At 36.7% G+C, this 26570-nt stretch overlaps 1 protein-coding gene across 5 annotated transcripts in view; it reads right to left on the bottom strand.

The window, feature by feature from the left end:
- The window catches only part of GRM5 (glutamate metabotropic receptor 5), a 531751-nt gene that overhangs the window by 323051 nt on the left and 182130 nt on the right, over positions 1-26570 (bottom strand). For all 5 annotated transcript variants that reach the window (XM_059930609.1, XM_059930612.1, XM_059930613.1 and 2 more), the window contains exon 2: positions 1148-1397. In XM_059930609.1, coding sequence (XP_059786592.1) covers positions 1148-1397 — 250 coding nt within the window. The remainder of the gene's footprint in view (positions 1-1147; positions 1398-26570) is intronic.

The raw sequence follows: 26570 nt of genomic DNA, 5'->3' as shown, positions 1-26570 counted from the left end.
AATGGTTCTGAAGGTTTTCTCTGTTCTTTAAGTTGGCTACCTATTGAGAAAAGATATGTGATAACATGATAACTTTTTAAAGGTATGAAATGGTGAACTGCATTCACCTGTTAAAACTATGGTGTTGACTTGGACCGTGATGGTTAATTTTATGTGACATCTTGATTGGGCCACAGGGTGCCAAAACATTTAGCCAAACATTATTCTGTCTATGAGGGTGTGTCTGGATTAGATTAACATTAGTATGGGTAGACTGAGTAATGACGTTTATTCTTCCTAAATTGGGTGGGTCTCGTCCAATCAATTGAAGACCTGAAAAAGGCTGAGTATGAGGGAACTCCTTCATGACTTGCTTGTGTTGGGATATTAGTCTTTTCTGGCCTTCAGACTTGAACTGGAACATTGGCTTTTCTTGGGTCTCAAGCCTGCCAGCTTTCAGACCAGAGCTGTAACACCGACTCTCCTGGGTATCTCTCTCCAAAGACATACATTATTGTTTCTATTTCTTTGCAGAACCCTAACTAATACACTGATTCAACAGGATCAGGAGGAAATGAGCTGAGCTGTGCCAATCAAGTGCATTATCCAGATAATGAAAGTGAGTCCCTGCAGAAGTTAATCTTTTAGAAACTGGTCTGGTAACAATGTGAGTGACCAGGCAATGTGATAACACTTTTGCAATATAAAATAATGAGCCAAATTATGAACGCTTTTACAATTAGTTCTAGAAGCAATTCCTCACGTTCCAGCCCCAAATTCTAAGATTCTGTCTTATAAAACAAGCTTGCACAGCCATTCTCAGAATCAATTTCAGAAGCAACAGCATAAAGTTTGAAATGTGTTTACCTCCAAGGGGATTATGCAAGAATTTAAAAATCCTTCTCATTTCCTTACAATTAGTTTTTGAGGACTGAAGGACTCATCATTTTCATATGTTGATTCTTGTTATTATCAGTAATCAGCACGTCGCCTATCTACTTATTTTCCATGATTATTTTCAGGCTCTGGTGTTTTATGATTTTTAAGCCCTACTTCCACTACACAGATTAAGCTTCCAAAGCATCTGTCTTCAGGCACCAAAAGACACCCTTTGATTTTCCCAAATTCCTGACTTGACTTCCATGTGAATTTTCTCCTTGTCACTTACCTGCCCAGAAGCAGAAATTCTCCTGCCAGCCCCAGGCGCCTCATGGCCATCAGCAGACCTCTCACTGTCATGCCCTCGCAGAAGCAGGCCACCACCCGGGCCTTGGGCAGGTGACCCCTGAGCTTCTTCAGCAGTTTATCGAAGCTCTGCTCCCCCGCGTTGCTATAGATTTTGTAAGAGTGAGCGATGCAAATCCCTTCCTTGGCTGACATATCTTTGAACGCTTCCATCCCACTTTCTCCATAGTTGCCTGTGTGGAAACACATAAGCAGAGGGGAGAATGTTGGATTCATTGGGTAGAGTTGGAATGCAGAAGTGCTGCTGGGAGCGTGAAGGTCACCTGGTAGTGTTGGATTTGGAACCTGAAGTCCTGAGTGAGGTTTTGCTTTTTCACTGACTTGCTTATCTGGGCAATTTACAATGAAACTACAGGATACATATATGCATTGATCTTTTAAAACTTTTTCACTAAGAGAGAACATTACAAAAATACAAGCAATTCGGCTCCCCCTTTGACTCAAAAAAGCTCATATTCTAATGTGAGATGATGGAAAATATTTATCTGCTATCTTTTCATTCTGTCTCACTTCCTTTTGTTTCTCATTATATGATCTTCTTACCCCACTGATTCAGATTTTTGTGTTTAAAGACATTACACACAGATGCAATACATATACTTTATATAGTATAGACGTACAAATATCTTAGAGTATTTTATTTTATAGAATATTATCCATATATTTTATAAATAATCATGAGAGTTTGTGGTTTTATCCCAAGTGAAAATTCCAGATCCTTGATTGAGATTTTAGTCTTGTCACAGATAAATATATTAGCTCATGTAAAACATTTAAAGTTTTATTATATATAACCATTGAAAAGTTACCGATATATGGGGGAAAAATTCCAAAGTATTTTGCAACATTTTGGGGTTAAGGACTGATGGTGGTCTTTTAAAATTACGGAACATGGGGATCAATATTGACAATCATTTATAGGCCAGGAAGTGTATCAAGATTATTATATATGTGACCTCATTTAACTCTCAGAATAATATATTGAGAAATATATTATGACCTCCTTCTACAGATAAGAAAACAGATGAGGCATTTAGGTTTACAGTTGCCCAGAGTTAATATCCCCAGTAGGTGGAAAGTTCCGTTCCATTCACAGATCTGTCTAAGAGTGCAGAATCTGCTCCCTCCACTCTTCTACGGCTGACTTTTACGAGACTCAGAAGCCCAATTATATCTGCATTTCTCTTTCCTATTTAAAGGTCATGATGCTTCAAGTTTAGATATTTTGGGAGCCTTCTGAGGCCCTATAAATCATGACGGGTTCATTTTCTGAGTTTTCAAAAGACTAGGTGGGTAAGGGCGATTGATTTGAGAAATACAGGAGACTATTACAAGACAACCAAGCTGTGGGATGTAAGCGGCCTAGCAATCAACTAGACCTAGGAAATGGCATTTCATCAGGAGGAGTTAATCTCAAATGAATACGGAAGTACAAGTCATTCGATTGCATACATTTCACTGTATGACGATAATAGAGATAATTTATAAATAACTCTACTCATGTAACATTTTGATGTTTGGAAAGTTAGTTCATATATCTGAGCTCACGCTCCTTACGCCAACTCTGTGATAAAGGTACTATTATCTTCCCTTCGCAGATGATAAAACTGAAGTTCGCATTTAACAAGTAGATGGCAGAGTCTTGGTTTGAAAATCTATCCTCTCCCTCCTGGCCCTGTGTGTGCTCCATCTTAGCAGAGGTGCCTTGTTGCAAATGAGAGCCTTAGACTTTGAGGGTGGGTTTTCGTGTAGGTTTATCCTCATGAACAAAATGTAAAGGGCAAAGCAGAGCAAGCCAGCTTGAGTCCCAGCCAAAAACACTGGTAGGCCCAGCTGCATCTTTCCTTCTTCTGCAGAATTAAAGCAACAAGAAACCTCTATGATGATGGCAGGTAGGCGACGTAGTTATTTTCCAATTAACAAAGGTTAAAGGGCTCTTCCTGAAAAATGTGCAAAGGGGCCTAAATTATTAGTCTTACACTAACCTGAGTAATCTATTATTTTCTGATTACTTTTAGCCAACTCTATTTTTCAATTGACTACCCTGCACTTGATGCTTTAATTAACGCTGGGGCATTTGGATAAATAATTTGACATTAGGTGCATAGTGATTGTGATGGCAATAATGAAAATTCTCAATACATTCATAGTTAAACAACAAAAAATACCTGACAGATTTATAATCTTTAGCACCTCCCCAACAGCCTTGTTTTAACATGTTTTTTTTTGCTTATACAGTAAGTTATATATAGAAGCAGCTTGCAATAGAGAACTTTGTTATTAGAGAGATCTGAGTTCTAATTTAGCTTGGGTTGTTCTAAATCTCAGCTTTATCACCTGAAAATCACAGATAACACTGCCTAATATATGAGTATTTTGTATATTATATTTTATGTATGTAAAATATCTTATAGATAGCCTGAACCTAATTAATTGCACATATTGGGGTTATAAAGAATATTCTAGACAAAGTTAAGATGCCCTCTCTTGGAGCAACTAAAACAAATCATGGAGCAAATGGCATTAATACTGAACATTAGACTAAAAAATAAGCTTAAACTAGTGGGGGAAATATGATTTTGTTAGAGCAAAGCCCAAGAATTATCCTTTAAAATTGAAATAGGAAACAGTTGCAATATATGTGTAACATAAACATTTCTGCAGAATACTAATTCTGAGTTAATAAAAGAAACCCATTCTAAGTTGGGAATTAAAAATGGGAATATGTATTCCAATAAAATTGGGAAGCTTGAAGTGTTTAGATTTTCAGTAGTTGATATGAGTACATTTTAGAATTGTATATTTAAAAATAAAGGAGAAACTGTAAAAATTTCATAGGCTTCTTGAAGAAAATGAAATAGATTTCAAGCACTATATAGAATGAGAAAAAAGGTGAGGAAGCAACGATTTATTTTTCCAACAAGGAAACAAAGGTGACAGAGAAAGGAAGATATGGTGTAAAATATGAAACTAGTCTGTGGATTCAACTAAGCATCTGGCAAAAGTAAGAAGGAATCTATTAGACATTCTTCTTTAAGTAGCAGAGGGTCTGTGGCTTGGAGTTATGAGAAGAAAATGTAATCATAGTCCGACTTGACTCTTAGCTCACACTATTTATAATTGTAATGATGCAAATGTCAATTATTAATTTTCAACTGTATAAGTCCACATATAGGCAAGGTAGAAAACTTATTATGCAATAGAAAATATATGTTACCAATCTTTCCAATGAAAATTACAACAGAGGAAGATTTTAGGTTGAGATGTGGAAGTAGGGAGAGTTGATGAGAAAGGGAAGGATATTAAAATACTCCACTCACTATTTGGAAGTCAAGATATACAGAAAACAAAAGAGAGATGATTAACAGAATTATTTGAGTCTGAAAAAAATGAGATTAATCTAATAATACAATTATATTGAGAAGAAATAAGAATATATGTGAATTAAGAGATGTCTACTTTCCATAAATTAAAAAGTAGGCATTAAAAAGTAAGCATATATTCATACTACTTAGAAATATGAAGGTGAAAACCAGAAAAGAAGAACGTAAAGTGCTCTTTCTTACTTTAAGCCATTCTGCATGACATGATTTTGAAAAATATTAAAGTACAAGTTTGATGAAAATATTTTAAATAACAGACTTAAAAGTTATTGAGGGGCTTCCCTGGTGGCTCAGTGGTTGCGAGTCTGCCTGCCAATGCAGGGGACACGGGTTCGAGCCCTGGTCTGGGAGGATCCCACATGCCGCGGAGCAACTGGGCCCGTGAGCCACAACTGCTGAGCCTGCGCGTCTGGAGCCTGTGCTCCGCAACAGGAGAGGCCGCGACAGTGAGAGGCCCGCGCACCGCGATGAAGAGTGGCCCCCGCTTGCCGCAACTGGAGAGGGCCCTCGCACAGAAACGAAGACCCAACACAGCCATAAATAAACAAATAAATAAATAAATTAATTAATTAATTAATTTTAAAAAAGTTATTGAAATTGGAGAGAGATATGGAAAATTTTAAATGGAATGCCAAGTGAACATTACTGAATAAAGAAATTCAGCATGCTGATAGGATAAAATTTTCCTATAATTTCCTTAAATCAAATGTAAGAGTAAATATTAATTTATAACTTTTAGATATTGTTGTATATTTCTGGTGAGATATACTCACATGCAATTATTAAAATACAATCTCTATAATGAAAATAACTTGAGAACTTGGGGGTAGCTAATTTTGTAAATAGCATTATTATAGAGCAAAATTGATCAGAATCAAATTTTATCTCAACCAATTGCTTAGATATCACTTTGTTTTGGTTCTATGTTTCTATCACATCAGTTAGATTTGGCTACATTGTACGCATTTTTTTTTTCCATTTCAACCACAGAATGAGAGCCTAATGGATAAAAATGTAAAATAGGATCAAGGTTATTTTTTTTCTTATATCATGAAAGATACCAATCCTGAAGCCATGGCAGAATGCTTAATTCACATTTATTCTAAGAGCAGATGCTCTACTTAAAATCATATTAGTCATTTCTAGTATGCCAGAAAGACTTTACAATTGAGATGGTTTTCAACAAGATGTCACATCTAAATTAAAATTAAAAAGTCCAGTTAATTTTCCTTCCTCCTGTCAAATCACGTTCTACTTACTGTTCCTTTAATAGCAAGCTCAAGGAATTCCTCTGCAAAGTCTGCCCAACCTATGTATCCCTTCCTACCTTCCTCATTTGATCTTACAATAGAAAATTGTCTTTACTTGTGTCTGCTCCTATAAGACTGTATACCTTTGGGACATAAATGTTATGCTCTTGTGAATTCTTAATTCCTCAAAGGGGCCTGGAAGATAACTAACACAAGTTGAGTAAAAAAATAAGTGAATGAATGAGTGGTACAAAGTAATCAGCACCAAGTGGGAATTTGCCAGATGAAAATATTTGTGCAATTAATTATCCTACCTGTCATCAGAATTGCAACATTTGTGTCTAGAATGTATCACTCTATTGAGTGATTATGTAATATTATTCCACTTAAAATCTGAAAGACAGAATTGTACAATAGTCAAAACAGTCAGAACATCTAGAGTTTTTTCCAATGGCTTCAATGTTCCCCTGGATAATAAGAGATTCTAATATTTTAAACTCAAATGCTATTTAAAGCTAGTTGCTTTCACTAGTACTATTTGACCTGTATTATGTCAGCTGGGATCTGGAAGCATCTGACTCCATTTGTGCCTACAAAGTACACAATGCAAACAAGACTTGCTAAAGAATAACTTTAAATCTTTCTTATAACCTAAGAGAGATTCTTTGCACTTTATGTTTAAAGGCACAGGCATGGAACAATCCTTTAGTATGCAATGCATAACCATAGACCACTGCTATTTCAGGTGGCACCAATTCACTTTCAGTAAATACTGTGCTACTGTGGCTTAAACATACTTCTGGATAAAGATAATAAAGAATGGCAACATAGATAGGCTACATCTGGTAAATGAGGTATTTTTCTGGCAAAATATCTATTGGAGATATGGCTCAAATTTATAAATATGTGTGTTGAAGAAATTGATTGTAAGAATAAAAATTAAATTAATAAAATCATACTGAAAAGATAACAAATAATTTTCCTTTCTCTGACATTCGTTTCCTTTTTTCCATTGTACTCTTACTTCTCCCTCCATAATCAGACCCTCATTATTCCCTTCATAGAAACTTACTTGGGAACTTACCTCTTATCATCTCCTATGTCTCATTTTGGGGGGGGGGTGGTGGTCTTACTTCTTATTATGCTCTTTCATGTGTGGCTCAGACGTCTCACATGTTCCCACTTATTTACTTTTATTCATGATGTTCTTTCTACTTGGAATACCCTTTTCCCATTTCTTTATGTTGAAATCTTACCCATTCTTTCTGGTTCAACTCAATTGCCCAGACTGTAACTTACTTAGGATATAGACCACATCTTCTCCATAGCGCCACCTAGCGATGCTTGTGGAACTAAACTGACACACTCCACCATGCTTTTCAAGGATTAATTAATTACGTACAGGTATGATACTAGGCACGTGGAGACTCTAGATATTTACACATTTTAGCCTAGTGATCCAATTTATAATACTGAAGAGCATAATTTTTGTTACTTATAATTGCTAGAAAAGTTTATAATTGTAGTTCCTTCACTTTTTTTTTTTAACCATACGGGATCTTAGTTCCTCCACCAGGGATCAAACCCGCTCCCCCTCCAGTGGAAGCGCAGAGTCTTAACCTCTTAACCACCGGACCGCCAGAGAAGTCCCTCCTTCACCTTTATGACAAGGCTGCTCATACTAATGATTTATTTGATATTGAGAATTTGATTAAAACTATAACCCATGATATTAATTTTTTTTTCCTTAGGAAAACATAATCCACTTCATATAATGTGTTTCATTAGGGGACTCCTAAGGAGATTTCCCAGAGTCAGATAATGAGTTATGGTGCTAAGTATTATAATGCATTAGACTTAATTTGAAATATAAATTCTGTATTCTATATTCTGTACATATATTTATGTTACTTGCTTTATATATTTATTTATTATATTTGGGATATATTTGTATATTCTAGTTTCCAAAACTGTAAGCCCCTTGAGAGTACTAAATGCACTCATTTAACTATGTATCACCACATAATAGTTATTCAGGGATTTCTTGAACAGAAAATATGGTACAGAAAGATAAGAGTAAAATTTTGGAAGAGTTAATTTATTTGTTCAAATACAATCATCAAGTGGATGCTAAAAAAATGTAAAAACTACTCTTTCAGAAAGTATTCACTTTAGGAAATTTAATTCACTTTAAAAAAAACTATTGAGCTTGGCCTTCCACATTAGAGCTTTTTTCCCCTTTTATTTGACCCAAATTGTCTTTTTTTTTCAAAAAGGAAATTAAGATTCTCAATATAAATAATAATTTATAAATACATTCCAAATGGCTTTTACTCCTAATATCCTGTTGCTATTATAAACAGTGTATTTTGTTGACAACTACTAGTGAAGGAAAATTCTGCCATTTCTCATTGGAGTTACTGCCTGGCATGATACCGTCCCCCTAAAATATGTGTGGGCAGGATTAATCAGTCAGTGTCATCACCACTTCCCATCCTTTCATGGGGCCATAAGTGTTCATCAAGGGATCTTAGCCAGAACTGCCCATATTGAGTGTGCTGTGTCCTAGTTAAGCTAGTGGTTAGTTAAACAGCCAGGAGGGAGAAAAGCCAGAGAGATAAACACCTCTTCTTATTTTATTACTGTCTCTTTATAAAGATGTTTCCCTTTTCAAAAATGTATGTCTTTTCCCAATATAGCCACATGTACAATGAGTATGGCAATTTCAAACTCTATATTGCATTCATTTGTTTATGTTTACTTCCTGGCACTAGACAACAAAGTTCTTCAAGGTAGGTGTTTCTATCCTCACAACAAAACTATATATAAATATAACATATACTCTCATCAAGACTCCACAAATTATGGCAAATGCCTTTGCCATGAAAATCTTTGCTAACAAACAGATTTCCAAGTTTTGGTTCATTTTTTTTTTTTTTTTTTTCATATCTTACCCTCGAGTTTTTCTATGACATGACCCACATAGCAGAGTACTCAGTGTGAGGCAGGACATTACTGAATCTCATCCAGGGTGTTTTATTATTGGAAGTACTAGAAGGATTTCATTTAGCGAATTCACTTTAGGCACTACACCAGGCATGGAGTATGTAAGCAACATTCGAGCAACACTCCAATAATGAATTCAGAAAAATAAAGCTAGTAGAGCATAACTTAGTAACTTGGATTTTGAACTACATATAAAAATATTATTTATGGGAATACTAACCAGGGATATTAGATATTGTCAGAAAAGTAAGTGCCAAGTGCATTACTGAGTGGTATACTATGTTGCTGAATTTTTCTTTTGGCTACCAGGAATGGGGCTAGAAAAAGAAGTTTGATCTTCAGAGCAAAGGTGCAAGTTGACCATTCAAATTCATACATGGCAGATGACATGAAATCAAATCAATGAAATAAAAATATATGAGAGTTATAACTGTCACACATGTCAATTACAGCAAGTATGAGTGTCATCTTTGGTTCAGTAATGTAGGTTGCTGAACCTTGGAATCAAAAGTTGTGATATCTAGTCCCTCCAATAACTCTAGTTCATACAATTGTGTTGAACTGAGAAAGACAAAATTGAAAAAGAATCAAGTTTTGAGAAAAAATCAAGTTTTAGAATTTATTTTTAATTTACTTTAAAATTTCTGCCAAGTAGAAATGCCAAATCGGAAATTGAATAAGGACATTCTGGCTCAGAAAATAGAAGTTAAAATTAGAACTATTTGGAATCATCAGAATATGGATAGCAACAGTAATAGATGAAAGTGTAGGATGTGAAAGAAGAGAGCTCTGATTATACCCTAAAGAATTCAAATATTTATGCATTAATTGAGAAGGCAAAGCTGACAAAGACAATGGAGAAGAAGAAACCAAGAGAACGTATTGTTATGGGAACGAAAATAACACGTGCTTTTACTTTCTTTTGGACATCAACAGTGTGACAATTAAAGTGAGATGCATAGTGGAAAAAATCCACTGATTTTGGCAACACAGTCAAAGCCATAAAGGAGTAGACTGTGTGTAATAGGAGTCAAGAGAGTGAAGACAGTATATTTGTACAACTTTTTTGAGAGATGTTTGGCAGCGAAGAAGAGCAAAGAAGTATGATGGTAATTGGAAGAGAATGTGGAAATCAAAGGAGGGATTTTGTTTGCTTATTTCTAGAGAGGGGTACCTTAGGGAAAGTGCTTAGACCAGAACATGGGGCAGAGTAAGCACTCACAGTACATGATAGTTTTAATCACCATCATCATCATCAACAACAACATTTATCTAGATCTTGTGGAATTAACTGGTGAAAGGTTAATAATATGTACCAAGTACTGTACTAGTCACTTCAAATAAAAATAGTCATAATAGTAACTCTTACTATTATTATTGAAACCAACCAATCCTATGAGGTAGCTATTATTTTCCACATTTCTAAACAGAGAGTTTATTCTGAGAGAATTTGCCAAATAATTGATAGCTAGTGAACAGAAGAGCTGGAATTTCGTCTTTCATCTGTTAAATTTCAAAGCCCATGCTCTTTTCCTACAGTAGATTATTACCCTAGAAGCACTGAGAGGGAATTGCTCAATTTAGTTCTGTGGTTCTTCCAAAGGTGCTCACCCACCACTAAGTATTTCATTTGAATCCAATGCCAGATACTACCAAATTGAATTCATCTAAGCAAACATAATATTTAACAAATACGTTTTTTGCCCAATTACTAGAAATATTATAGACATGTATGATTTAGCACTAAATGATCCAATCCATATCATTACTGAGAATTGATATTTAAATATCAGAGTCTTCCTACAAAATATACAATGCTTAACTGTAGCTTTTCTATAGACAAAGACCTGTAAAATAAGAGAAGGCTTTCGGAAACAGACACGCCCGCCATACACGTGTTACTAATTACTTAACTAAATCTTCGCTGTGGAGGGAGGAAGGACTTCAGAGGGACAGCGGGAATGGAAAAACTTGATTTTTATATTTAAAATTATACAGTATTTTAATTATTAAAATACTTGTTACTATAGCTTAAATTGAGGTTTGCAAAGTGAAAACATATCACTTTATTAATCTTCTAAAAAAAATGGTGTTTTTGCCTTGATTCTTTTCTGGCTATTCTTCCTAGAGGAAAATAAAAAGTTGAGACAGAAGCTATGACCCAAATTCCCACTCTAACCTTCCAGGATTCAACTTCCTCTGTTTTCTTTGTAAGCTGTCAACTTCAGAGCTGAAACCTGCTGCAGTGCATGTCTCATTAAGAGAGATTCCATTTCCACAGAAAGGACAAATCTCTGTACGGAACTGTGTGTCAACGGGTCGGGTAGGTTGGTGAGTTTTTCACTGTGCCTCTGTTTTATCTCACTAGTCACCTCTGATCCTCGATTCTAACTGGATCTAATCACAACCCAGAAATTCACTCATCACCAGCTGAAGGCAGAAAATCCTTTGCCGCGCAGCCAAAACCGCTCACGCTTGACAGCCTTTGCTCAAAAGAAGTAACTTCTTTGACAGCAGCTCGTGGCCTCTGCCACAACCTTCTCCAGTTTAGAGCTGCACTGTGTGGGTTCTGTGGTTGCTAGAATCCCTCTGGAAGAACTCAGTGACTACCACAGTACTGAGAGGAGGAACTCATTTTGGAAATATCTGTCTGGACCATCATTCACTGGAGGATTCAGAAATGAGTAGAAGGAACTGAAGTGTAGTGTAATGGCTGTGCTGTTGTTACTGTTGCCAAATTCTGAGCTCCATTCAGGAGGGGGTCAACCATGCTGTGTTCTAGGATTATGGCCTTAGTGACTGTCATCTGTAGATAAGACCTCTGCTGTCCAATATGGCAGCCATTGGCCATATGTGGCAAATAAGCATTTGACATGTAGCTAGTTCAAATTGAGACACTGTCGGCATAAAAACAAAATAGATTTCAAAGACGGTATGAAAAAAACAATGTAAAATATCCCATTAATATTTTATAATATTGATTACATGTTGAAATGACAAAGTTTTGGATGTATTGGGGTAAATAAAATGTGGTTTAAAAATTAATTTCACTTCTTTCTTTTTACCCTTTCTTAAAATCATACACATGGCTAGAATTATATCTTTATTAGAGAGTACTGAATTATACATATAAAGAGAAGCTTTATATCCTGTACATTTCAGGGTAGAATGTAAACTTCTTAGGACACTCTATGACATCCAGGACTTTTATTATCTATCATCTAGGCTCTTTCTCCAGCCTCACTGCTTGCCTTTTCTTTATGTATTGAATATATGGCACATTCTTCAGCCATACCAAAGAATATATAGACCATCCAATACACCATGCTTTTTCACATCTCTAAATTTCACAACACTCCTTGCTCTTGAGATGTTCTTCTGTTTAATTCCTGCTCATACTTCATGACTCAGCTGAAAGTGACAGAATTCTCTAGCACCCTAATTCAAAGTAGATATCCTCTACTGTGCTCTCATTGCCAACCCTCACTTCAATGTCACAAGATTTTTCATGTTTAATTGTAATTATTTATTAGTTTGACTTTCTAAGAGGCTGTGAGCTAATCAACAAAAGGGATCACATCTTAATTAATTACCCTTTTTTCTCCAGAGCCTTGGTGGCCTAAGTATTTGTTGAATAAATGCATTTTAGAAGATGAGTACTGACCTTTTCACCAGCTTTATAGAGATATAATTGACATATAACATTGTGTAAATTTAAGGTGCAAATGTGATGATTTGATACACATATTTATTGTGAAATTATTACCACAGTGAGGTTAGCTAACCTATCCATCACTTCACATAGCTACCTGATTTTTTTTGGTGAGAATATTTATGATCTACTCTCTTAGCAACTTTCATGTGTACAATACAGTGCTGTTAACTACAGTCATTGTGTTGTATATGATATTCTTAGAACTTATAAGATGAAGTTTGTATGTTTTCACCAACATCTCCCCATTTTCCCCATGTTCCCAGCCCTGGGCAACCCCCCAATTTACTCTTTGTGTCTATAAGCTTGGCTTTTTTATTCCACAAAGAAGTGAGATCATACAGTATTTGTGTTTTTCTGCTTGACTTATTTCACTTAGCATAGCCCTCAAGGTTCATTGACTTGTCATTCATAAATTATTATTGAGCAGTGACTATGAATAGCTGTGCAAAGAAGCTCTGGTATTGAAGCTACTCTGCATTCATTGTGACCCAAAAGGGCTAGAATTGGACTTAGATAAGACCTACGAGGAAGGGCAGCACAGTTTAGTAACCTGTGCCTTGGACAGAGTGAGGAGATAGTGTTTGAAATCTTGTTCTTCAACTTATCACCTGCATGGTCTCTGTGAATTTGTCTCTTTATCTATAATACAATATACACAGGATCCACAAAGTGGGATTTTAGATCTGCCTCCTACATTGTTTTATTAAGCTGTAATAATTATAAAGAGAGTTTTAGCTATTTTATTCATTTTTCTTACACGTGCTTGCTCAAATTTCAATTTTCTGTTTCTCAACATATACTCCATTTCAAATTCCATTTTCCATTTCTCAATATACATTCCATTCCAAATTTCATCACTGAATCTTGTGGATAATTCCCAAGCTAAGTTTGCTTTGTAAAATGAAATATGTTTCAAGAGTCAGAAATTCTACTTAATGCAGAGTTACTGGAAAGGTGTTTGGTAACATTATGAAAACTTGTCTTCACTAAAGTGGGAAATTCTGCTACTTATGTAACTACTCCTCATTCAGTCATCTGTTCCACCTAATTTCTCAGACATTATATTAAGTATCAGCTGGTCTTTTGAGATATTCCACCCTTTGTAAGATCTGCTTATTCTGATCAAGATTTTATTTTCCTCCTCCAGTTACTCACGTCCATTTGTTAAAAGATTGTAATAATGGCAATAACTTTCCACCAGACACAAGACATGCATTTTGACCATATGCATCAAGCCAAAGAGAACAAAACTCACTAAATATATTTCTAAAAGAATTAAAAGTTTTGCTGATAATAATTGGAACCCTGTGGGGAAGAAATGTACAGTTCCTTGTTAATCAGAGTCACCAACTATTGTTTTGTTTTGTTTGTTTGTTTGCTTTTTTTTTTTTTAAATACCAAAAATTCCCAAGGAGTATCTGTTCTAAAGCAAGGGCAAAAATCTCCTGGCCTGGGTCCACAAGGGTTGTGATTTTAGCTCTCTTCTAGAAAGAAGCCCAATTGCAAGCATTTGTATGTTGACTCCAGGGTTTTATATACTGATAAATGCTACTAAAACTCTTGCTTAATCTGAGGAAAAAAGGGGGTAGTTGGAGGAAGATTGACCAGTTAACTAGCTTCCTAATCTTAGGCAGTTTCCACTGATCCCAGATTCAATACCTTTAAGAGGAATCACACTCAATGTCCAGGCATTTATTGAAATGAATAAAAAAATAAAAACTATATAAGGCTGGGGGAGGGGGCAGGTACATAAATAAATATGTCTGTTAATATAATATTAATAAGCATATAGAGGGGGCTGATATAAGAATGTCTATATATATATAATGATAGGCATTTTTATATATGTTTGTATATGTATGACAGATATTCATATCCATATATGATATACACACACACATACATATGTATATATATATATGTATATACCATAATAAAGGTACAAAGTACTGGTTGGACATAGGTGTTAGAGTTCAAAGGAAGGAAACATTACTTCTAATTGGACACAGGTGATGAGACCTATATACTACACATCCTTTTACACCTTCTGTTTCCCTCTTCAATGATGTCTGGGTAATTTTAATTTTTATATTTGAATGGCAAATAGCTTAGTTATGCCCTATTTCAAAGGACTAGTTTAGTCAAATGAAGTAGATGTTATCAAGCTTTTCTCCACCTGCCCCACATGATTATGAGAAGTATCTTAGCCTTGCTCCTCCATAACGCAAGGCTGAGGGAAACAAAGAGTGACAGGGAAGGAGAGGAAGCTAATACAAGAGTGGGTTACTGAGGCTGTTTGATTGCTCATTTCATGGGACCATCTTTCAGAGGTCATAAAGACTGATTCTCAAGGCTCTGTTGAGGAGGAAGGGAGAAGAATATGTCCTCAGTCTCTTACTTGCCAATGGTTAAAGATTGCCTCCACAGGGCATTATTTCCCATATTCTTTCTTATCGTGAACTGGCGCCACGCTGCCTTAGCAAGGTAGCTCCTAAGGAGATAGTCATAGGTGTGTATAGCAGACAGGAGGCAAGGCACTGCTGAGCTGCACCCATGTGCAATTATTTCAAGTCCACGTAAAGTTGGTCACTGCATCATTGGCCGAGAGTAAAACAAAGAACAAAGACCTAGAAATCGGTGAAGTCAAGATGTGAAGTGATATCTTAAGTGATATCTGATACAGGAGAGGGAAAACACTGGCGTTATTTAAACTATTTGCAAATGCCTCTGTTTCTTAGCTTTTGACAAGGAGTTTGCTTGACTCCCATGACATGAAGGACATCTGGTGGTAAATGTTTAACGACTACCTCTCTGGAGGGGTATGTGTGTGTGTGTGTGTGTTACAAATTTTACTGATTATAAAATAAATGTAGCACACAATTTAGAAATAATAAAATATACAATCCTCTTTATTATAAAATGCCTTCACTGAATTTTGCCGAAATCTTCTGTCAATAGCTAATGTATGGTTACAATTGACTAATCAGTGTATTTCTGACATGAATGGTGACTGAAGTTTTTATATATGTAAGATGTTTGATGAAAGTGAAACCAAATAAGTTGTATGTCAGAACTTGGCTCACCAATCAATGATACAAGTAACTCCGTTGCTAAACTGGGAAATAGTTTCAAAAACGAGAATATTCCTTTATATTCTTATATTGTGCTATTCCCAACATGGTGGTTACAGACATGACACACTTCTACGTTTAATCTGAATTAACATTTTCTTCATCACTTTCTTAAGTCTAGACAATAAAAATCAAGCCTTGATTTTTAGCGTGTCCATTTCCATGGTGTAAATATTCCCACTATGACTAATTTCAAGCTACTAATGGTAGGTGACTGAACAAGGAGCTGGAAAAAAGATGCACAGTGGCATACCAATATATAGTATATTGACCATATAAATACTATGGCTTTAAATAGCTTAAAGAGTACAGAGAACAGTAAAATGCGGTCAAATCATTAGTAATAATGTTTTTAATTAGAATTTTCTGATATTTTACTTCTTTAAAATAATTTATGTAATATAACTTAATGTTTAATAATGGGCATGCTTAACAAAAGGCTATTGCAAATTTAACAATTCTCTTGTGCATATTTCCACGAGTTATTGCCAGCGCCAACACTGGACTATGGCAATAGAATCTCCTAAGACTCTGCTAGCCAATATCTGTCATATTTTCAGTTACTCCAGGGCTTTTAAAGGGCCACTGTGCTTACAGTGGCAATAATAGAGACTTCCTTTGTAAAAAGATCCAGTACAATAAAGGTGAAAGTCTGATGGTGGAGAGAAGAAGATTATATCACTTCTGACTGAATATGTCGGGAAAATGCCTGTGCATAAAGTAGAATTTAAGCTGGGCCTTGCAGAAGGAGTGGATTTTGGCAGTCAGGAGATGGCATTCCAGATGGAGCATACAGAATGACACAGGCAGGCTGAGGTGGGTAAGTGTGTGGTGAAGATCCAGTCTTCCCACTGCAGAGGCTATAAGAAGGGAGGACCAGAAGTAGGCTAGCATCACAACGGGGAGACCCTATTTTATCAGATAAAGAGGTACAATAGGAGGGGTTTGCGAGAGCAGTGACATTATGTGAACTGCACTTAAGAAAGAATATTCTAGCAATAATGAGACAAGAGAGTGGAGTGATGGTCCGGAGAGAAACAACAGAGTTTTATAATTACAAATTTAGTAGTAATAAGGGACTGAATTAGGATGGGGACAATGGAAGCAAAGACATGATAGTATGCAGTGCCACTTGGTAATATTGCTCAGAGAGTACTGACATTCATATGGAACACAAAGTGAATGATGGTCTTTGGAAATTATGCTTTGTGGTCTTTAAGACAAAACACTGACACATTATTACTTCATGTGAGATTAGATAAGAGAGAAAGCAGGAAGCTTAGTTTGGAGGTTAATGAGTTAGTCCAGGTGAGAAACGATGGTAACTTGAAAGTGGTGGCAGTGGATATTACATCCTACACGGACTGTTCAGTTTTGGTCATGATCCCAGAGCACTGTTTGCCCTTGTTATGGGTCGAATTGTGTGTTCCCAAAGTTTATATGTTGAAATCCTAACCCCCAGTGCCTCAGAATGTTACTGCATTTGGAGATAGGACCTTTGAAGAGGCAATTAAGGTAAAATGAGGTCATATGGATGGATGGTCCCAAATCCATTATGACCAGTATTCTTTTAAGAAGAGGAGATCAGGACATAGACATGCACAGAGGGAAGACCATGTGAGGACATGGGGAGGAGATAGGCATCCACAAGCCAAGGAGTAAGGTCCTAAGAAGGAACCAACCCTGCTAACACACTGATCTTAGATTTCTAGTCTCCAGAGCTCTGAGGAAATAAATTTCTGTTGTTTAAGCCACCCACTTTATGGTTCTTTGTTGTGGTTGTCCTAGCAAATGAATACAGCCCTCTGAAGCTTACCAAAGCTTCCAGTCACGAAAGGTACCCAAATTCTTAGGCAAGACAAAAATGACTATAATTTTGTTGTCAGAGGCATCGTAGTATCTGGAAAAGACACTGGCCTTTGCAATATAGATGGAATTTGAATCTTGCATCTGCAGATTCCTAGATAGATGAGCCCAGACAACTCAGAGCATATGAGCCCAGAGCATAGACAAGACCTCCTTCTTTTTCTATGCTCTGGAATAATTAAAGTAACATTGAGCTTTTCTGATCTTTAAAAGTTGGTTAGCGTTCTCCTGTGAAATCATCTGGCCTGGTGCTTTTTTGTAGTAGAACTTTTTAATTTCTTTATTTCCTCTATGACCCTTGTTCTATTTAGACTTGCTGTTTCTCTGAGCTTCAGTTTTTAAAATCACATCAGATACGGTAGGACAACCACCAGCCCAATGTCTGGCACAAAAATAGGTACTCAACAAAAGTTACTTCCTGTCCTCTTTCTTAGGTTTTTGGTTTTGTTTGTTTGTTTTTTGTTCCTAATAGGCAGTCACAAAACAGGCCTTAAGAAAATGGCTCCAAAGTTAGATTAAGTTTAAACCCCATTTGAATTAATCAAATCTGGCTCAAATCCTGGCTCCGTCTCTCATTTATTTCAGTACTTGGGCAAGTTGCTTAGTCTTTCTAAGTCTTTGTTAACTTATCTATAAAATTCTTATAAAGTGGTTATAAGGATTAAATGTGATTTTGCATGTGAAATTCTAAGAACAAAGTCTGGCACATAAAAAAGCCTCAACAAGTATTGCTATTATTAATCATACACAGTTTTATAAGTTCTTTTTCTATCAGTTCTGTTTTTTTACATGCTAGTATTTGCCATCACTGTCTATGACCAGCTCCTCTTAAGAGAAACTCTCCCTGTGTTGTCGCCTCTATTCTCAATTCTTCAGCTAACACTTACGGCTCCCAATTTATACTTCCAGTTAGATACCTGGAAAATGTTCAATCAACTATTGCCAAGCATTCTTCCAAGAAATGTAAAACTAAAGCTGCTCATTAGATAGGGTGGTACACTGAGTGTTCAGTAGTACTGCTACAAAGTAACAACATTTTAATGTTTCTTAAAAACATAATCCCTATTGCCCATGTAGGCACCTCAAAGAGCAAATTAGAACAGTCAACAGGGAACTTAATAGCTAAAGCATCCTGATTGGATTTACCCAGTGTTTTAATAAAATCACTCATGGTCCAATTCTCTTGTCCTCATTTTGCTGCTAATGAAATCCCAGGATAGTACCAAAGTGTTGGCTTTTTTCACTCAGTTGCACTAATGTCTGCTCTTTTCCCCACACTCTAATCCTTTAATCATACCTTTGGGATACTCCAGTGTAGTAAACCACTTGGGATTACCTAACACACAGGGATAGCAAATTACTCTCTGAAGCATACGGAGGCTGCCAGCGTGGCTTATTTCCTCTCTGTCCCTCAAGATAACTTTGAATCTTCCCAGGCCTCCAGGGGGCATTTCTGGCTGAGAAAAATCCCTGATATGGGAGTCCTTTCTATTCCTAACTTTGCATTGAAAAAGTGAGTCAGTTTTAGAAATAATCCTAGGATTCAAGACTATGTTGGGTCATGAACTCATGGAATTGTAGGCCAGCTATGAAAAAAAAGGAAATGACCATGGTCATGTTTTAAGCTTAATAAGAACCTAATCTTGTTGCTACAAACATGGTATCTGTCCAGCTTCCAAGAAGCGCCTTAATGCCATGTCTGTGCATAGTCTCTTTTCCTGGCAATAGATTCCCCTGCCTCTCTGTTTATTTGAGATGAGTGTACAGTCTACCTTACCCTTACAGCTCTTCAGCCCCCTGGCCTCGGTGATTAGCCTAAAGGGGTGAAATGTTACCTAAACTGGATTTTTTTTTTTTTGGTTGGATTTCTTTTTTTTTAATTCAAGCTAATATAGGGAATCTCTTTATTCTCTGCAAAAATGTGAGCCAAGAGTAGTCAGCAGCTATGGTTCTAGACTCATGAAGAAATGAAAAGAAAGAACGATGCCCCCATGAAAAGGAGAGGAATTAAGAGGTGAAGGGAGTGGATCTGTCTATATTGGACTCCTGGTTGTATTTGTTAGTTTCTCCTACTACATTCTTGGCTTTCACCATTACTTAAATAAATTCCCGTTATTGGTTAAGCAGTTTGACTTCAATTCCAACCTGTTTACAATGATGGTGTCCTAACTGGTATTCTAATCGAAGTAAGAAACAAGTATAAGATAAAGGAATAAATGATTTCACAGAGGTATTAGAACGTTAGTTAAGCCACAAAGGAAGGGTAGAGACAGTAAATGGTTTAGTAGATTATAGAGAATTCCACATATGAAACAGAACCTTATATGGAGTTGAAGGGAGAGATAATGGAGATGAATAATGTTTGTAGTTGTCATCAGGTTTTTCTGAATCACAGGGGTCTATATGGGTTAACAATGGGATAAAGCCCTAAAATACAGAAAGGTTTCAAAGCCAGGTATAGAGTTCCAAGCTAATGCAGCAGACAGTAAAACCATTTTACATATCAAGCAGGAAAGTTCCAGAATAAAAATTGTATTAAATTATTTATTTTTTGTCCTGGAAGAGGTTTGTAGTGATGATTGGAGGTGAGAATAGTGAGAGATCTCATAAGAAGTTACTGTAGGAATCAACTGTGAGATGACAAGGGCCTGAAATGGGACACAGGCAGCAGAAATGGACAAGAACAAGGCACTTCTAAGAAGAAAACAGTGTTTGGCATCATAGAGGGTGGTGGAGCACAGATCAGACTCCAGAGTGCAATAGTAAGATGAGGAATAGGAGGTACAGAGAGCCTTTACAGACTGAAAATTCTAGTATATGGGGTTGAAGTAAGGAGGTAACCAATCTAAATTAGGTAAATCAACACTAGCACATTAGGGAAGCTTTCATCCGTGTGATATTTTCATTTGTCAGAGTAACATAAAATGCTATTTACTAAAAAAGAATTCACAGAGATTAAACCAATGGTTTTAATTTTAAACTAAATGACTTCACCTGCATTTTACTGGCAGTTAAACATATTGTAACTCCATAATAACCATGGGAGAATGAGGATGGTTACATCCCATATACACATAAACTGAAGTTCAGAAGACTTCAATAACTTGCTGAAGATCACAAAACTAATAAATATTAGGAATCGAAATTAGGATTCTGGAATCCATCTACACTATTTCCATTTTACCACACAGAAGCTTATAAATCCAATTATCATTTTGCTATTAGGAAAACCTACATTATCACTTAGAAGAAAAATGAGAAGGACAGAAAAGAAGAAATTAACTTTATTTAGCATTGTCAGGGTATTCCTGGAAATCTTTGCGAGACTAATGAGAGCTACATGTTCTAGAAGACAGTATATTATCATTTATGCAAAGAATAATGAGAAATAAAATTAATAGCCAAGGAAGAAAAGCATGTCAAGATACAGGAAACAATGCACAAACACAATATGATGAGATAAATTCAGTCATCCAAGAATTATAATACAGAGAAATTATAGAAATCAGGAATAATTTAAAATTTGCATTTTATCAAACTGAGTCTTCTAAATGGTAAATTCACGATAACTTAAGGTGAAGCTGCAATGTTTTTCTCCTTCAAAACCTCTATATTTTAGGACTTCTCTAGTGATCCAGTGGATAAGACTCCGTGCTTCCAATGCAAGGGGTGCAGGTTCAATCCCTGGCTGGGGAACTAAGATCCCACATGCTATGCAGTGTGGCCAAAAAAAAAAAAAAAAATTAATTAAAAAAAATAATAAAACCTCTATATTTTATAAGACCAGAAACCATAAAACTCCTAGAAAAAAACACAGGCAGTATGCTATTAGACATTAGTCTTAGCAATATTTTTTTTTGGATCTGTTTCCTCACACAAGGAAAACAAAAGCAAAAATAAACAAATGAAACTTCATCAAACCAAATAGATTTTGCACAGTGATGGAAACTATCTACAAAACAAAAATGCTGCCTATTAAATGGGAGAATTTATTTGCAAATGATATATCCAATAAGGGGTTAATATCTAAATTATATAAAGAACTCACATAATCCAATATAAAAAAAAAAATCCGATTGAAAAATGGGCAAAGGACCAGAATAGACATTTTTCTAAGGAAGATATGTAGATGGCCAACAGACACATGAAAAGATGCTCAGCACCACTCATCATCAGGGAAATGAAAATCAAAACCATAATGAGATATCACCTCACACCCATCAGAATGGCTATTATCAAAAAGACAACAAATAACAAGTGTTGGCAAGGGTGTGGAGACAAGGGAACCCTCGTGCACTGTTGGTGGGACTGTAAATTCCTGCAGCCACTATGGAAAACGATATGGAGGTTCCTCAGAAAATTAAAAACAGAACTACCAGATCATCTAGCAATTCCACTTCTAAGTATTTATCTGAAGAAAACAACAACAAAAAAATTCAAAAAGATACATGCACCTCTATATTTTTTGCAGCATTCTTTACAATAGCCAAGATATGGAAGCAATCTAAGTGTCCATCTATAGATGAATGGATAAAGAGGAAGATATACCCACACACACACACACACACACACACACACACACACACACACGCATGCATACATGCTGAAATACTACTCGGCCATAAAAAAGAATGAAAAATTGCCATTTGCAACAACATGGATAGACCTAGAGGTCTAAGTGAAATAAATCAGGCAGAGAAAGACAAATACCATATGACTTCACGTACATGTGGAATCTAAAAAGCAAAACAAATGAACAAACAAAACAAGGGAGAAACAGATTAATAGATATAGAGAAAAACTAGTGGTTGTCAGAGGGGAGGTAGTGGGATGTTGGACAAAATAGATGAAGAAGATTAAGAGGTACAGACTTCCAGTTATAAAATAAATAAGTCATGGGGATATAAGGTATAGTATAGGGAATACAGTCAGTAATATTGTAATAACTTTCTATGGTGACAGATGGTTACTAGACTTATTGTGGTGATCAAGTTGTAATGTTAAGTCACTATGTTATACACCTGACACTAATATTTTTATATCAACTATACTTCAATTTAAAATGAAAGAAAAAAGCACCTCTATATTTTAAATGGGAAATCTTTTAGAATAGATCAAAATAATTTCATATGTTAATTATATTCTGAATATTAATGAAAGCAAAATAGACCATATAAGATATTTTAAGGTAATCAGATCTATCTTTATAGGACAAGGCATGCTATTACAGTGCTTTAATCTTAAAGCCTTCCATTAAATGACAATAAGCTGAAAGATGGACAGATCAGAAATTAAACAGTAAGTATTTATTGAGCATTTATATTGGGAGGCCCTGGGCACTGAGATGCATATACAGAAAGTTGAGACAGCCCATGACTATGAGAAGTCTACGTTAAAGTAAAAAAAGAAAGAAAGAAATGCTCACTTAAAAATGGAAATAATAATTCAATACAATATATGGTAAAAGAAGCAGACTGGAATTTGGCTACTATTTCATAAAACTTGAAGTTCAAAAACGAAGGCAGGGGGGGATTCAAGATGGCAGAGGAGTAGGTGGATGTGGAGTTCATCTCTCTACATGGATGCATCAGGAATACATCTATAGATGCAGCAATTCTCACAGAACACAGCTGAAAACTAGCAGAAGACCTTGAACACCAGAAAGGACTACAGAGATCCCCGCATAACTGGGTAGGATGGAAAAAAGGAGGGAGAAGGGGAAGGAGAGGAAGTGGGATGGGACCTGCACCCTGGGGCCAGGGAGCTGAAGCAGAGGAGAGATTCTCGAATTTGGGGAAACCCCCTCTCCAACGGGGAAATCAATTGGGATAGAAGGGAAGCATTTGAGGCTGTCAGAAGAGGGTGAAGTGGCCAATCTATGGCAGACGGGACAGAGTGAGAAATACACAGACGGTCTGTACTGTGGCCCTATGTGCCCCAGACCGGGACGTGTGTTCACAGGTGTGCAAGGGGGCTGGGAGCTGGTGCGTGGGGATTGGAGAACAGGCCCAGAGTGAGAAATGCTGCTGGCTGTGGGGAGACAGACTGAAGGGATGGGAGGGAGGAAACCCACAGCAGGGAATGCCTATGGAGGAAGACGGGACTGCCATGGAAGCAGGGTGCTACTGCTGAGTCAAAGACAGGGGGCGGAGCCACTACTGTAACCATTCTTTCCCCACACTCCAGCGCCTGCCAACGACAATAAAAGAAGCCCGCTCAAGGCTGGCTCTCTTGCCCACTGGCTGTTGAGCAATAAGAAAAGCCCCCTCAGAGCTGGCCCTCACACGTCTTATGCCAGGTGCCAGAAAAGGCCGTCACTAGGGCCATATCTCTTGTGCCTGTGGCCACTGGCTTCCCTGTGCATTTGGCACCACTGGGGCTCCTGTGATCCAAGCAGTCATACCACCTCTGCGCCCGGTTCTCACAGGGGCGACCCAAGAGCTCCAAGGCAGCCTCAGGACCAGACTCCTGTAAGTGGACCACAAGCAAAGGTGGGGATAAAACCGAAGCTGAACCCCAGGGATGGGGTGACTAAGGAAGAAGATCGAAAATCTTTCCATCAGCTGTATAAGCTGCAGATTAAATCCCCACAATCAGCTAGGTAGACAACGCGTCTATGGAATATCTGAGCAGACAATGAGTGCTCCCACAAAAGAACACTGTCTAGCTCTGGCAGCTGTGGACTTTGAGGACAAGCACATGCAGGAACTGGGCCAGATTAGAGCCTGAGTGGTCCGAACAGGGCCAACAGCAGGTCCAGAGACCAGCCCAGAGGCAGAGAAGAGCTTCTTGTGGGGGCAGAGGTGGGCTGTGGCTCACGGCATGTGCAAGGACACTTATAGTGGAGACCCCAGGGAAACATAATTATTACTATTAATTTTATTATGTTTTGATTCATTCTGTTGTTGGTTCTGACTTTTTTTTCCTTTCTTTTTTTTTGTTTCCTTGTTTGTTGTTGTTTTAGTGTTTTTTTTTTTTTTTTAGTCTTTTGGGATCTCTGTGTTTTATACCATATTTTCTATTTTTTATTTTTTTATATATTTCTATTTTTACTTTGCTTTTCTGTTGTTCTGTGTTTTTTCCCTTATTTTTTCTTCTTTCTCTTTAATATATTTTTCTTTCTTTTAATATTCTCATTTCTACTTTGCTTTTCTGTTGTCCTGTATTTTTCCCTTTTTATTTTATTTTATTATTTTTATAAATCATTTTTATTTGTTTGTTCTGTTTCCTTGCTCTATTCTTCAGTTGGCATGCTGCTTTGGTTTTGTTTTTAGGGTATGTGTTTTTGTTAGTTTTAATCCTAATTGTTTGATTTCATTTCTGAGCTCTTCTATTTGTCTGGTTGTTCTCTTGCTTTTTGTTTTATCTGGCTCTGTTTTTGTTTCTTTTACGTGTGTGTGTTTCCTTGTTTTTGTTTTTGTTTGTTCGATTTTGTTTCTACCATTTCTCTGGGGTTTTGTCTTTTTTTTTTCTTTAATATATTTTCTATTTTTTTTTCTATTTCTATTTCTATATTGCTTTTCTGTTGTCTGTCTTCTTTCATCTTTCTCTTTTTCTTTTTTTTATCATTTTTGTCGGTTTGTTTTGTTTCTTTCATTCTTCAGTTGGCACTCTGGTTTTGTTTTTTTGTTTTTGTCAGTTTTCTTTTTAATTGTTTGATTTCATTCTTGGGTTCTTTTTTTTTAACATCTTTATTGGAGTATAATTGCTTTACAATGGTGTGTTAGTTTCTGCTTTATAACAAAGTGAATCAGTTATACATATCATTCTTGGGTTCTTTTGTTTGTCTGGTTGTTCTCTTGCTTTTTGATTTATTTGGTTCTGTTTTTGATTCTTTTGTGTGAGTGTTTCCTTATTACTGTTTCCGTTTGTTTGATTTTACTTTTTACCATTTGTCTGGGGTTTTGTTAGTCTTTTTTTTTTTCTTTAAATCTCCTTTATTGCTGACACAAGCAACTTACAGGGTCTTGGTCCCTCGACCAGAAGTCGGGCCTGAGGCTCTGGGGTGGGAGCACAGAGTCCAGGATGCTGGACCACGAGAGAATACCCAGCCCCAGGGAAGGTTAATTGCCGAGAGCTCTCATGGAGGCCTCTATCTGAATCCAAGACACAGCTCCACCCAACTGCCAGCAGCTCCCAGAGCTGGACGCCTCACACCAAACAACAAACAAGACAGGAACACAAACCCACCCATCAGCACACAGACTACCTAAAGTCATACTAAGCTCAAAGACACCCCAAAACACCACATGACACGGCCTTGCTCATCAGAGGGAAAAGACTCAGCTCCAGCCACCAGAACGCAGGCACCAGTCCCTCCCATCAGTAAGCCTACACAAGCCACTAGACCAACCTCACCCACTGGAGGCAGAGAAAAGATTCAAAAGGAACTATGACCCTGCAGCCTGGGGAAAGGAGACCTCAAACACTGTAAACTAGACAAAATGAGAAGACAGAGAAATATCTTGCAGGCAAAGGAGCAAAATAAAAACCCACAAGACCAAATAAATGAAGAGGAAACAGGCAAACTACATGAAAAAGAATTCAGAGTAATGATAGTAAAGATGATCCAAAATCTTGGAAATAGAATACAGAAAATACAAGAAACGTTTAACAAGGACCTAGAAGAACTAAAGAGCAAAGAAACAGTAATGAACAACACAATAACTGAAATAAAAATTACTCTAGGAGGAATCAATAGCAGAATAACTGAGCAGAAGAACGGATAAGTGAGCTGGAAGATAGAATGGTGGAAATAACTGCTGCAGAACAGAATAAACAAAAAAGAATGAAAAGAATGGAGGGCAGTCTCAGAGACCACTGGGACAACATTAAGCACACCAACATTCAAACTATAGGTGTCCCAGAAGAAGAAGAAAAGAAGAAAGGGTCTGAGAAAATATTTGAAGAGATTATAGTTGAAAACTTCTCCAACATGGGAAAGGATATAGTCTATCAAGTTCAGGAAACACAGAGAGTCTCATAGGGGATAAAC

Source organism: Balaenoptera ricei, chromosome 8, assembly GCF_028023285.1.
Source record: "Balaenoptera ricei isolate mBalRic1 chromosome 8, mBalRic1.hap2, whole genome shotgun sequence".
NCBI lineage: Eukaryota > Metazoa > Chordata > Mammalia > Artiodactyla > Balaenopteridae > Balaenoptera > Balaenoptera ricei.
This window is presented reverse-complemented; position numbering and strand designations above follow the sequence as displayed.